Raw genomic sequence first — 14020 nt, forward strand, 5'->3', positions numbered from 1 at the left:
AACACTCCTCAAAGCAGAAGCTCCAATTATATCTGCTAGCCACCCACCAGGAGCTGGCACATATATTAATTTTGGTGCCATCAGATCAACCGGGCCCACGCGCATAGAGAGACTGGCACAGCTCAGAACAATTGTCATCTGCTCCGAAACAAAAAAGCGGAAAACAAAATCACAGCAAACAACTCCAACTCCAACTCCAACTCCAACTCCGTCTCGCGTCTCCTCTCGCCCCGTCCATCGAATCGAATCCCACACTCGCGCAAGCGCCCCCTCTCTGCTCAGTTTCAAAATTTCTTCCTCCTCCTCCCTAAAACCCTACCCAGTCGCGAATCTCCCACCGCAGATCCAGCACGCCGCGGAAATCATCCGCCGTCGAGGATTACTCACGGCAGCGCGCCGCGGCGGCGAGAGGGCGAAGTAGGGTTCGCCGCGGCATGGAGGCCCAGGCCACGGCCACGGTCAAGGAGGCGCTCTCGGCGCTCTACCACCACCCCGACGACACCATCCGCACCGCCGCCGACCGCTGGCTGCAGAAGTTCCAGCACACGCTCGATGCGTGGCAGGTGCGTGCGGGCGCCCCTCCTCGGCTCGATTCCGTCCATGTCCCCACCGTCTTCGTTCGCGTAGAGCCGTGGGTTGGTCGTCCTGCGATGATTTTAGGCGCGCAATTCGGTGTCGTGCGGGCTGGATTTGGGCGTGTTTGTATGGATTTCGCCCGGACTGCCGCAAAATCTCCGCGAATTTTTGAGTGGCTCAGCAGCTGTATGATTGCTCAAGAGGGGCGGTGGGGCGATGCATTGACATTAGCTTTTGTTTGGAGCCGCTTTTCTTCTGCTGCTCTAGTGGCTGATCATTTTATTGAAGTTTAATTCGGGGCTCCTGGCGGAACACCTAACGTAGAGCTAGTTTAGTATTTATGGTGTCAAGTCCAAAAACTTAGATCTAGATTAGGCTTGAGCTAGTGGCTGGACTATTAACTGCATAGGCAAGATTTAATTCCAGCATCGTGCAGGGCTTTGCCGCAAGCTGAATGAGCTAAACCTGTGTGCCAATCTTATTCACACCTTTTGTAGGTGAAGGCTGTACTGCAGTTCAGTTTCAACTTTTTTGTTTTAGTTGCAATGCTATTTGTCAGTTGAGGAAAAAGATTGATGGCTCTTTCATTTGCTTTCGTTCTATCGTCTTATTGTGTATGTTTTATTGTATGTGCAGAGTGTGTGTGTTCCTAGCAAATGCAATGTTTCCTGTTAGATTTGTAGACTGTTTTGGATTATGAGGGGTAGTGCTTTATTTTTAATCTGATATAATCTTATTAATTTCGTCGTTCTTCATTATCTTGAACACACCCAAACATTTTCTCTTCTCATTATTTAGGTAGCTGACACCTTACTTCATGACGAAAAGAGTAATTTAGAGACTCTCATCTTCTGTTCTCAGACACTCAGAAGCAAGGTAAGACATACATACATATATGCATTATGCTATTTCTTACAAACTATCTAGAAACTTGTTAATTAATCTAGTTCTCAACGTTCTTGTAAACATACTTGCATTTTAGGTGCAAAGAGACTTTGAAGAGTTACCGTCAGAAGCTTTTCGACCATTGCAAGATTCTCTATATGTAAGCAGCAGCTTTTGATGGATTTTAGGAGTATAATTTTGTTACTCTGGTTCACACTATTATCAGTCAAAGTCAGTCCTACACGATGTTAAGAAAATCGGTAATCGTTAACTGCTCGGTCGGCTTGGTAGTAGCGATTAATCGGAATTCGGACGATTAACTGATTTAATCGGTCGGATATTAATCGGTGCAACCTACACAAATTAGCACGTAAAAAATACTCCCTCCGATCCATATTAGTTGACTTCAATATGGATGTATCTAGAACTAAAATGTGTCTAGATACATCCATATTAGAGTCAATTAATATGAACCAGAGGGAGTAGTATATGAGCCTCTATATGTCTAGCCCTACTTCTCTAGAGCCTAAAATCCAAGAAAAACATGTATCCTTCTCCGCCGTGACCTAATCTTCAAGGTCACCAGTGAATCAGGATCCACTAGTCGAAACCGCGTTTCTTCCTTCCAATTCTTATCCTCTCACCTCTGAACTTTATCTTCTCCCACCACCTACCTAGGGTACGACCCCTCTTACACCTCAACCACCTAACCTATCGAAGGCGCCCTTGAGCTCCTGCACGAGCTACTCAAGGTGGTCGAGCTCCTGTATCTAGGCAACTGAGAGTAACTGGTCTGGGAGGGCAAGGAACTAGTTGGCGACAGCGGAATTCGAGCTGTTGGAGGCTGCAATCAAGCGGGAGCTTTGCAAAACCTACTTTATTGGGGAGGGGTAGCGCCTGTACTAGCTATATGCATTGAAAAGTTTATTACTTTTTTGACCAAGTGCAGTAGTTAATCGGGAACATACCTAGTAATCGGACTTTCGGTACGATTAATCGGGCTAAAGGATTAACACAGAGATTAATGGTAATCGACACGGTCAGGCCCCTAGTAGCGATTAATCGGCCTAGTAATCGTTGAATCGGCCTAGTTTTTGAACAGTGAACAATGGTCTTCGCATGCTATATTATTTTTTCCCTACCATGGTCTCCTCGGGAATTGTTCCCCTATTTTAAGCTCTGGCCAATCTTACCAAGGGCGTTTTTCCTTTTTTGTTGAACTGTTCTGCATCTGCAGGGATTGCTCAAGAAATTTAATAAAGGACCACCAAAAGTTAGAACACAGGTAGAATGATTAAATTAAGCATGCATATTTTCTATTGACACAAATCTAATGACAACACTGCTCGTTCTACCATCTTCAGATTTGCATTGCAATGGCTGCTCTGGCTGTGCACGTCCCTGTGGAGGACTGGGGAGGTGGTGGAATTGTGAATTGGCTAGGCGATGAAATGCAATCTCAACAAGAATTCATCCCAGGCTTCCTCGAACTGCTTATTGTTTTGCCACAGGTACTAAACACTTTTAGCCTGATGTGGATGCCCAGCATAGTTCAAACTCTCCAATAATATCATCACCATCCCTATTTAATAGATTGACGGATCACATTCATAAATACCATTGATTGATGATTATCCTAGAGCTTACAAATCTTAAACCAGACTGTTTTAAACCACACTAAATGCTATCTTGATCACACGTTTGCCATCATGTAGTGATCATGTTTGAGTTCGTTTGACCGATGCTCAAAATCTTATTGTCCATCAATAACGATTGCCTAGATTATTGTAATATAATAAATCAGGAACTTATATATATTATCACAATCAATGTATGTTATATGTTTTTCTTGGTGAAATTGTTACTTACTTCTATGCTGTCTTGACAGGAAACTTCAAGTTACAAAATAGCTGCTCGCCCCGAAAGGCGGAAACAATTTGAGAATGACCTTTGTTCATCAGCTAATGTTGCTCTTAGTCTATTGACTGCTTGCTTGGGTTTTGATGAGATGAAAGAACAGGTGAATTTCCTCCTCATAAAGATTGCTTAATTTGGCAGCCGAAGCCATTACTCGGTAAAGTAGTTATAGAAACTTGTTTCGTTTGTACTATAAGAAGTCCATACCCCTCCATCTTCTCCCCAAGCAGGAGAAAAGAAAAGCCATTGAAAATCATTTGCTGAAATAACTGAAACAATTCATCAATTGCGGAAGATAATGGCAACAAGTAGTGCCGAAGTGTGCCACGGGATTATTTCTACAGTAAACCTGAGATTTGTTCCTCTGTCGTTTCATATCTTGCATGCATATGCAGAATCCTTTTATAACCGACACTTATGTGGGCTACTTCCCTTTTATTTGGCCAATAGGACATACATTCAGAAGTACTGTACTTGAGAGGCATCTTTTGGTTGCTGTTCATTTTGTTCGTGCAAACAAAGTAGTTTCTATGCCACATCATTTTTCACTCTGTTACAAACTAAATTAGAACGTTACATGGTACACACCTTTCTTGTCAGGCGGAAAAGGACAACAGAAATTTCTGAACCCAGAACAACATATTCATGCAATTCCTAGAATTCCTAGACACAGTGATGACTGAGAGGATTAGGTCTATTTTGGTAGTTAATCCTGGTTGATTCTTTCACAGGTTATGGAGGGTTTTGCTTCTTGGCTCCGTTTCTGTCATGGGTATGCAGCTTCTGGGATTTTAATATAGTAATACATTATTCCTGAGAATTTAATTGCTGTAGTAGATGTAACATTTTCTGTTCTTATTACTTTTGTACTGCTGCCTAACAGTATTGGCATCATGGACTTATGGAATTGTTTTCTCAGGATCACTGCATCTACCCTTGCTTCACATCCTTTGGTCCATATGGCACTCTCTTTGTTGAACACTGATCAATTTTTGGAGGCAGCTGTAAATGGTATTTGCTTGTATATCCGCATAGTTTCTATCATATTGTCATCTCTTGCTAGTTTCTCATTCATTTTCTTCATCTTTTCACCTCGTTCAATCATTTCCTGCTGTGCTCTTGCTACAACAATGATGTACTAGTCTACACCTTATTCAGTTGCTGTGGAAATAGAAAAGTTGGCAGATCGAGTTTGACTTTATTTTCTGACCCTGTTCTGAGCAAATGTTTGCCTCTGCACAAGAAAGTACAATCATATTGGGTAATGCAAAACAGTTTTGGATGTTACTTCAGTCATTAAAAAACTGTGAGTCCAAGGAACCCTGTAACAATAGGGATATGGGATTTTGATAATTTTTTGATTTATATTTCAACAAATTTTCAACCAAAACTAAGTGTTTTCTTCAGGTTACAAGCAAAATGAACTAAAACTTAGTAGGTCTCAACAAGTTTTTTTATAAAAACAGATTTCCGGTGCAAGTTTTCAGTCGTGCAGGAAACGTTTCATGCTTGAGTAGGTTTCGAGAAATTTCACTAAAAAAATTAACTGGCTCTGGTCTTTCTAGAGGTGGGTGAAACTTTGGCGATTACTAGTGCAGCTTTCAGATAGGCGCTGTTTTATAACCCAGGTCTAGCTTTAGGTGTCAGCGATGTTGGCCGCAACGCGATGGTGACTGAGATGGGGTTGGACAGCGTACTGCAGTTTAGATGTGACTGCCTTGCTGACATTTTTTGCTTATGTCCTCCTTGGCGTCGCCGGCCATCACTAAGCTTGACCTGCTGCAGGCTCCCTGTTCACCCCCTCCCTCTTCCTCCATGCTATGCACCGCCACCTCCGTGTGCTCTAACCAACCCCGCCGGCCCACGCCCATCATGGAGGCTTTGAAGATCACCAGAGTGTAGATTGGATCAGCTGAGCTTCAACTGCAACTTCACAGGAATAAGCTTCAGCCTGGCCAAACTGGTGTTTATTTTCAGCTCAAATCAGATTCTGAAGCTGAAGCCATATGCTTGGAAAAAATCCATGGCCTGAATATGACTCTCCCTCCCATCTCTCGATAAGACCTGCGGTTCGGTGCTGTGCCGCTTTCCTTCTCTCTCTTGCCATGCAATCAAGACTCGACATTTCAAACGGCAGGTGGATATGAGCTTGCCATGGTTGTGCATCTTCTGCACGGTTTATCATCGTGAAGACCAGAGGCTACACGCTGCTTCACTTGGTTTACATGCTGCTTCACTTCAGACACTACTATATATCGGTGTTACTAGCATCAAGTAATTTGATGTTTCGGATGGGTCCACCTATATCTTGTGCTTGATGATGCATGAGTTCCATTGGATCAGTTCAAAGTTGTACTAGATGTTTATGAAATGTTAATTTGTTTCCTGCTCTGTACAAGGGTAGAAACATATTTCTCCACACCGCTGTCATTAAAAAGTTGTATGCTCAAAATTGTTCCAAACAGCTTCTCAAGCTTGTCACATAAAATGTTTTTTTTTTTTGGTTGTATAAGCTAAGAAGTCCCAAAAATGGCTTATTGGATAAGTTAAGCTTGACCAAACAGGCCTGCGAATGGTTGCAGCTAGTTGAACCTAAGATGCTTTTTATATTCTCAGGATTTTGTTAGCGGCTTGCTAATACACTTGTATCTAAATTGTCAGTTACCTCTGAGTTGATACATTTTACCGTATCTCGAGATTCTAGTGGCGTCACTGAACAATTTCCGCTGATTCAAATTCTCATCCCTCATGTTATGGGTCTCAAAGAGCAGCTCAAAGACTCATCTAAGGTACGGAATATCTTGACCATGTTCTCCATTAATGTTTTATCGGTATGCTTGGTTTTTGCCCAGATCTACCCTACCAAATATTTTTGGCATGCCCATGCTTCTGTAGCCACTCCCAGTGTATTTTCTTGGCAAAAATATGGGAAGCCACAAAACCTTCACCAATATTTTGGCTAGCCAACTCTTTTTATGTGGTTGACTTGGGTTCAAACCAAGTACATCCTATTCCCCTATCTGCAGATTTCTACTTGATTGTTGTTTAGTAAGGTGGCCTTAGATACTTGGATTTACGTCTGTTTTCATTTGTAGCGTACTAGGGCTCACTATAGCTATTTTTGTGACATCAGGCAAATTATCAAACAACAGCAAAGTTACCTTTAATTTGGTATATCCTACTTTAATCAATTTCACGGTACAAATTAGCTGGGTTGTTTACCCCAAATTAGTTATTTGTCCCAAAATTGGTTCCGTTCCTCTCTAGAACCAGACACTGGAATTGAGTCTGGGTGTGGAACGGTTCCATTACATTCCATTACCAAACACACCCTTACTGAACTTATATTATTTCTGTCTCTGTGAAAGGTGCTTACAATTATGCATCGCCAATAAGATCTCTCAGTTCTGAAACACGCAGTGAGCAAGTTGTATTTATTTACTTTGGCAAAAAATTGTCTTGCTATTTGGACCCTCTTATTTTTCCCTTCAAAATTACGTGAGGAATATAGCGCACACCACACCATACAAACCAAGCATCCAGGCAGCAACGGTGGTAATTTTATAGCAAACAAAAAGTGAAAGTTGCCAGGGCCCACAAGTAATTTTCCCTGGCAACTTCAATTTTCTGACGCGCCATCTGATTATCGTGGGCATGTTTTCCCCTTATAAGTTTCGTTTTCTTTTCATTATCAGGATGAAGAAGATGTAAAAGCTATTGCTCGTTTATTTGCAGACATGGGTGATTCCTATGTCGATTTGATTGCAACAGGTAACACTTCATGGATGACAATGAACAAAATACTGCATTTAAGTATGGATTCTGTACCAAAAGTATGGATTTGTCTTTTGATGTTGTATATGAACAGCAACCATCCTGACCATTTAAGCGCTGCACCTGCATTTTATAATTTACAGGTTCAGGTGATGCCATGCAAATAGTGAGTGCGCTGCTAGAAGTTACTTCTCACTCAGAATTTGATATGTCCTCCATGACGTTTAATTTCTGGCACCATCTTAAGCGTAATCTGATTGGGAGGTAATATGTTTAAAACATTACTAGTTGTACTTGAGAAACAACCCACTCAGTGCATACACATTTTAGGGACTCGTACACATCATGTGGATCTGAGATGTCAATTGAAGCTGAGAGAAATAGAAGGATGCAGATATTCCGTCCTCCGTTTGAGGTTCTTGTTTCCCTGGTATGTTCGGGGTGGGGGGAGGGTTGCTTCTGGTATACATGCCATTTTTTGTGATACGCTGCGTAATAAGAACCTATTTTTGTTGGGATTCTCTGTTCACCTCATGCTATTTTCATTACCAAATCAGGTCAGTTCCCGAGTTGAATACCCCGAGGACTACAACACTTTCTCGGAGGAAGACCGGAGGGATTTCAGACATGCTAGATACGGTATTCTGCCTGATTTCACTGAACTGAGCTAATCTTGCAGTTTAATATAGTATTATAGTGGTCAAGTAACTGCAGTGCCATTTGTTTTTCAGCTGTTAGTGATGTGCTACTTGATGCAACCGATGTCCTTGGAGGTGACTCGACACTGAAAATACTTTTCATGAAGCTAATTCAGGTGAGTCTAGCTATTTTATTGTCCATCTGCTGCTTTAGGTTCCACAATCTTGTAGTGAGCCTGTTAATATGTTCAGCAGTTTTCTTCCTTGGAGATCTGTAGTCACTAGCTCAGTATTACTATCAAATATAATTTTGCAGTTGCACAATAACTCGTTTCGTAGTTATTTTCATTAGTCTGGCATGTGAGTTTTACTTCCCCATCTGCGATTTTTGCTGTTGGAATTAAGTTACTATTGTGAAAGATACTGGTGCAAATCCGATGATGTATTTTCGAGATCTTTTCCCTGTGTGGCATTTTCACGATCACCTAGTTTTGAATATCCTTGTACATTAACTCATGCTAGTCACAATAAATCTTAGTTTAACCTATGCAGACCATATCTGTGACTATGCAAACCAAATCAAATGGATTGGTTTGAATTGTTTATCTGCCTGTTGCTTGTGTATTTATGTTGTATACTCAGCACAATATACCGTAAAAGTTTTTATCCATACATCTTATACAATTTTGTTTCTTGTCCCTTGCTACTCATGTGTTTCCTTTTCAGACAGTTTGATATCAGTGTGTAGTTTTTTAATCTCTTCTATTTTTGATGTGCATGAATGGCATATTATTGCGCTTACCTGAGTCCCACTCCCCTCTAAGAAATTTGTTTAGTTTTCGGTAACAGAAGTCATGTGCCTTTTGATTTTAGGCATGTGGAAGCGGTGCTGAACAAAACCAGAATTGGCAACCAGTAGAGGCTGCACTGTTCTGTATACAAGCCATAGCTAAATCGGTTTCTATTGAAGAGAAGGAAATATTACCACAGGTATATATTGCATCTTATCATCTTGTGTATGCCAGCTGATGGTTTGTAAGATATATTTCTCTGAATGATTAATTTATTTCCGTGCTTCACATTACACACATTGTTTAGAATGAGGGTATTTTGTATTGATAATGTGCTCATTCTGTTCTTCGAAGGTTATGCCACTGCTTCCCAGGTTTCCTCATCAAGAACAGTTGCTACATACAGGTTTGTTTTTGTGTAACTGATAGTTCAGAAGTCCCTGTTCTTAGCACAATGTTCTAAATCTTATACTGTGAGTAGGATCCAGGAATCACGTGTAGACAGTAGGTAGTTACTAAATGTGATGGCTTGTTGAGATGTTTAAGTTTATGATAAGTTAAGGTTTTTATGTCGAGTTGTGTTGGGCGGAAACCTTGTTAGATCTAGTTTTCCTAGCTTGATTACGTGGACTAAAGGTTTTGAAATACACTTGAGTCTTGCAGTTTGTTCGACCATTGGAGCATTTTCGAAATGGATTGATGCTGCCCCAGCTGAACTGCTCATCCTACCACCTTTGGTGGATATTCTTAACAAGGGTATGAGTACATCAGAGGATACAGCTGCAGCTGCTTCTATGGCATTTAAGTATATATGTGAAGGTATGACATCATGATCCACATCTTTTTAGTGTATCTATTTGGCTGGAGTGAATTGATTTGTGGCATTCCCATTCTTGGTGTCAGCTGCGCTCTTCATTTAATATATGAACTTGGGATATTGCAGCATTGGATTGTTTATTAATCCTCTGTTTACATATCCTTTGCTTCTTTGAATTTTATCTTAGGTTTTTGTTATTAGCATAAACAATGATAATTTGGTTGATTTTTTATTTTATTTGTGTGTGAAAAGATTGCAGGGGAAAGTTCTCGGGTTCATTGGATGGACTTTTCCAGATCTATCATGTTGCAGTAAGTGGAGTTGGCGGTTACAAAGTTTCTTCAGAGGACTCGTTGTATTTGGTTGAAGCCTTAAGGTACTTTAATTTCCACCATTTCCCTAAGCTATTATTACTACTACCTTTTTCCATAAAAAGATGTCGCAAGTTTGTCTAAATTTAGATGTATCTAGACACTCTTTAGTGTATAGAACTATAGATACATCCAAATTTAGACAATCTCTGACATCCTTTTCTGGACGGAGGGAGTACTTCTTTTTGATTGTATTCAACATTTCACCTTACTTGCTGATGCGGTGATGCCCGACTCATATCAGTGTGGTTATTACGACGCTTCCACCAGACCATGCTAGAAGAGCAGTGGAGTTAATCTGCATGCCAGTAATTAATAGCTTGCAGGTGAGCAGCAATCTTTGATAACTCAACTGTTGTTTAGATCCTTGCTAATATGTTTCATGGAAAACTAGGAAATAATTCAGCAAGGTGAAGATGCTCTTCAACAAGTTCCTGCTCGGCAATTGACCATCCACATAGACCGGTTATCGAGCATTTTTAGGTGGTGACCTCCCATTTATCTTTGTTGTTCATCCATTTTTTCAGAACATCTCATCCAAAATATGGTTTTGTATTAAATCTTCCAAATTGTTGCAGCAATGTGAAACTTCCAGAAGTAGTTGCTGAAGCTGTCAATAAATACTGGCCCACATTGAAAGTTATATTTGATCAGTGAGTATTGGAACCAACAGATTGTGGGAGAAGTTCCTATTTCTACTGTATGCAGTTTCTCATCCATTCCTACTTTATTAATAAGCTCTTTTGTGCAGTCGGGCATGGGATACAAGGACCATGGAATCTCTATGTCGAGCTTGCAAATTTGCTGTAAGCTTATTATTTTTTATTTATTTATGATTTCTGATGCTTCCATTTATTTCTGCTGGGTTTCATATCTAAGCCTAGCCCAACTTGCTTGGGAAAAAGGCTTTGATGATGTTGTTGTTGTTATGATTTATGATGCTTGTTGTTTGAATGTAGTATACATTCAGATCGAATACAACTCAACCAAATGTGAATTATGGGAACAATTATCCTTTTTCTACATAATTTATGTACATTCTTCCTTGGTGGGAGTAGTATGAGAGTAGTATTTCCCTTTTAAAAAGTGATATATGTGATGTTGCCAATCATGCTCTTATTTTTCTTCAGATTTGCGTTTCACTTTTATAAAGAACAATAAGTATTTCTCTAGTCGATTCATGCAATCACTTTACACCACATGCATGTGGATTCTTTGCCAAAGTTTCATACTTACATTAATCTTTTCTGTGCTGAAGGTAAGGACATGTGGGAGGTGTATGGGAATCACTATCGGTGCAATGCTTCTAGAAATCCAAACACTGTATCAGAAACACAATCAGTCCTGCTTCCTTTACCTATCCAGTGAAGTTATCAAGGTTCTTTTCGTTTCAGAAGTCTAGTGATCAACTGTTTAGTTGTAACTTATATTTTCTGACAGCATTTTTATCTGTAGATATTTGGTTCTGATCCATCTTGCGCGAGCTATCTTACATGTCTGATACAAACACTCTTCAACCATACAATACAGCTTCTCAGAACTATTCAAGTAACTATCCCTGCTGATCTACTCACTGTAACATAATAACAAGGCGATACCGAATTTAATGAATTTCATTCTGTACATCGCAGGATTTTACAGCTAGACCGGACATAGCTGATGACTGCTTTCTGCTTGCATCAAGATGTATCCGTTACTGTCCTGATCTATTTGTACCTACAGAGACGTTCCCAAGATTAGTTGACTGTGCGATGGCTGGCATAACTATACAGCACAGGTAGTGCTTTTTAAGATTTAGTATGACGCCCCCTGTTCAGAAATACAAAGCGTATTTTGACTTTTCACTGTCTCCAATGCAGAATTTTTGACAATGATTATTAATCACAATTTGCTATAAAAATAATTGAAGCATAATATGAAACAATTGGATAAAAACATTCGGCAACTATATTCTTGTAGTCAATTAATTTTTCCACAAACTAGTGGTTAAAGTTCTACAATGCTGACTGCGAACCCAATACACCCTATATTTGTGAAAAGAGGGGAGTATTGTATAAACTATGAGATGCGCAGTCAGCCTTGTATTGGGTGTGCAGTCAGCCTTGTAGAACTTTAACCATAGTTTGTTTATCCTTGTCCTATGATGCTATCTGATAGTGTGGTGGCTAATTGTTACCTTATGTTTCGTGCTATGGGACAGGGAGGCCTGCAAATCCATATTGTGTTTTCTATCTGACACCTTTGATCTTGCGAAATCACCCGAGGGGAGAAGTATCGAGAACTAATAAACACAATTGTACTTCAGCGAGGTGCAACCCTTACCAGAGTTATGATTGCTTCCTTAACAGGGGCGCTACCGTCAGGTCGTTTAGAGGAGGTATGTAATATGATATTGCAGTTTTATCTTTTATTAGCTTGGTACTGCTGTGAGTTTTTGCCCGTTCTTGAATTAGCTGCTACTGGTAGCCAGAGTGTTGTTGTTTTTATGCAATCCTGCATGTTAGCTTCTAAGCAGAGATCTTTGATGAAAAAGACTTCATGCTGCTGACTCTTGACATTAATCATACTCCCTCCGATTCAACTTAATTGACTCAACTTTATCTAGATACATGTAGACATGCTTGTTGACTAGATACATCTATATGATGGGCATCATATCTTCTGCACGGAATTTTGCAGGTCTCATATGTTCTGCTGTCCCTTAGCCGAGCTTTTGGTGGGAATATGCTCAGTTGGACAAGAGATTGCATTGCCTTTATACCCCCACAAGCCCTAACAGATTCAGAGCGCTCAAGATTCTTGACAATTATTTCCGATGCATCATCGGGATCTAGTCTTGGTTCCTTAACGGATAGATTTGCTGAAATATCCGAGGTTTGCAGACGGAACAAAGCGGTGCAGGAAATAGTTCAAGCTGCTCTGCAGCCTCATGACTTAAACTTCATGGGTGTCCCGCAGCATTCTTGATGACTGGACGTTTTTTATAAGACCAGTTGAAAGCCCGACATGGAGGGTGCCCCTGTCCACACCATGTTGGATTTTTCCCCTTCATATGGTTTGAGTGAGTTGCGGCATCATACTGTTCAGATTTGTTGAGAGGATAGATAGGTCAGTCAGTAGTCATTGTGATTCATTTTGTATTTCGTTTCTGTACATGCGTCGTGGCTTTATGTATTTGGGAGAAAATTGTGTTGTATTATTGTTATCTAAAAGAAACAGTGGTATACGTGGAGATCACACTTGACTGATAAGCTGTGGTCCTGAATTTTGTAATGGTTGGCCAGCTTATAACTTTGTAAATTGAGATGGCCATCGATTATTTCCATGTAAACATCTGCCAAATATTAAGGTTGTCCTTGATGTCATATTTTACACTTGCTTTGTGAACCTCAAATATGATTCACATCTATGTTAGAAATTTCAGATGTATGATCAACTGTTTTTAGTCATTTGCAGAATGCTAGGCTAAACGAGGGTACTGGTTCTGCCTAATTTATTATGAGGAAACCTTCAGAACAGAGTGAAATATTGGGTGACCTTTTGAAAATGAAGCATACCTCTCGCTGATGAATTATATATTCAATCATTTTGCCTATAAGACTTTGCAACCTGTTACTCCCTCAGTTTCATATTAATTGTCGCTGATTCAGTTTATTAAATCAGCGATATATATGAAAACAGAGGAAGTACCGGGACGGCAAGAAAACACCCGTGTACATGTGTTAAAAGTATCTCCAGTTACTCGGACAAAAAGTCCGTGACCGTGACCTAAAGCCTCTTTCCGTCCGGCGCGATCCAATACGGTGTCCGGTGCCTCGAGTCCGTCCTAGCTACACATGAGACGCTCCGGGCACAAGCAAAAGAGAGGAGTGGTGGGACCGACCGTCAGCGGAACATTGAACTTTAACCTAACCGTCGCCCACCTCGCGACGGAAGTTATTGGCGTGCAGCGACGATGCAGTTCCCGCAGAGGCGCAACGAAGCGTCTCGTCGCGCCCAGCTTTGCGTAACGGCGTTAATGAGTGCCACTGCTCCCCGCCTCCCTCTGGCCTAAGAAAGGGGCGATCTCTTATCGTCCCTCACACCCAAACCCTAGCGCCTCTCTCCCCAACCCTAGCCGCCACCATCTCAAGAGTCGACGCCATGGCTTGTAGAGGCAGAGGCCGAGGTCGCGACCGTGGCCATGGTCGTGGCCGCGGCAGAGCTGCATGCTCGCCGTCGCCTGCGACGCCCGTCTTCATCGTCGGACCT

The 14020-nt window shown here is 41.0% G+C and overlaps 1 protein-coding gene across 1 annotated transcript; it reads left to right on the forward strand.

Annotated features, from left to right (window-relative positions):
- The first annotated feature begins 203 nt into the window (after positions 1 to 203).
- LOC124705556 (transportin MOS14-like) lies at positions 204 to 13141 on the forward strand. Its single transcript, XM_047237262.1, is given in 28 exon segments — positions 204 to 563; positions 1375 to 1452; positions 1559 to 1621; positions 2699 to 2746; positions 2826 to 2972; positions 3350 to 3481; positions 4110 to 4150; positions 4298 to 4389; positions 6040 to 6167; positions 7074 to 7149; positions 7296 to 7416; positions 7483 to 7582; positions 7710 to 7791; positions 7884 to 7966; positions 8664 to 8780; positions 8936 to 8987; positions 9245 to 9400; positions 9651 to 9774; positions 10014 to 10095; positions 10164 to 10252; positions 10348 to 10422; positions 10521 to 10575; positions 11028 to 11147; positions 11225 to 11317; positions 11401 to 11546; positions 11970 to 12034; positions 12037 to 12146; positions 12449 to 13141. Coding segments are annotated over 28 exon segments (2892 nt in total). The 5' UTR covers positions 204 to 434; the 3' UTR covers positions 12737 to 13141.
- The last annotated feature ends 879 nt before the right edge of the window (positions 13142 to 14020 follow it).

The sequence above is a fragment of the Lolium rigidum genome, chromosome 4, assembly GCF_022539505.1.
Source record: "Lolium rigidum isolate FL_2022 chromosome 4, APGP_CSIRO_Lrig_0.1, whole genome shotgun sequence".
In the NCBI taxonomy this organism is placed as follows: domain Eukaryota; kingdom Viridiplantae; phylum Streptophyta; class Magnoliopsida; order Poales; family Poaceae; genus Lolium; species Lolium rigidum.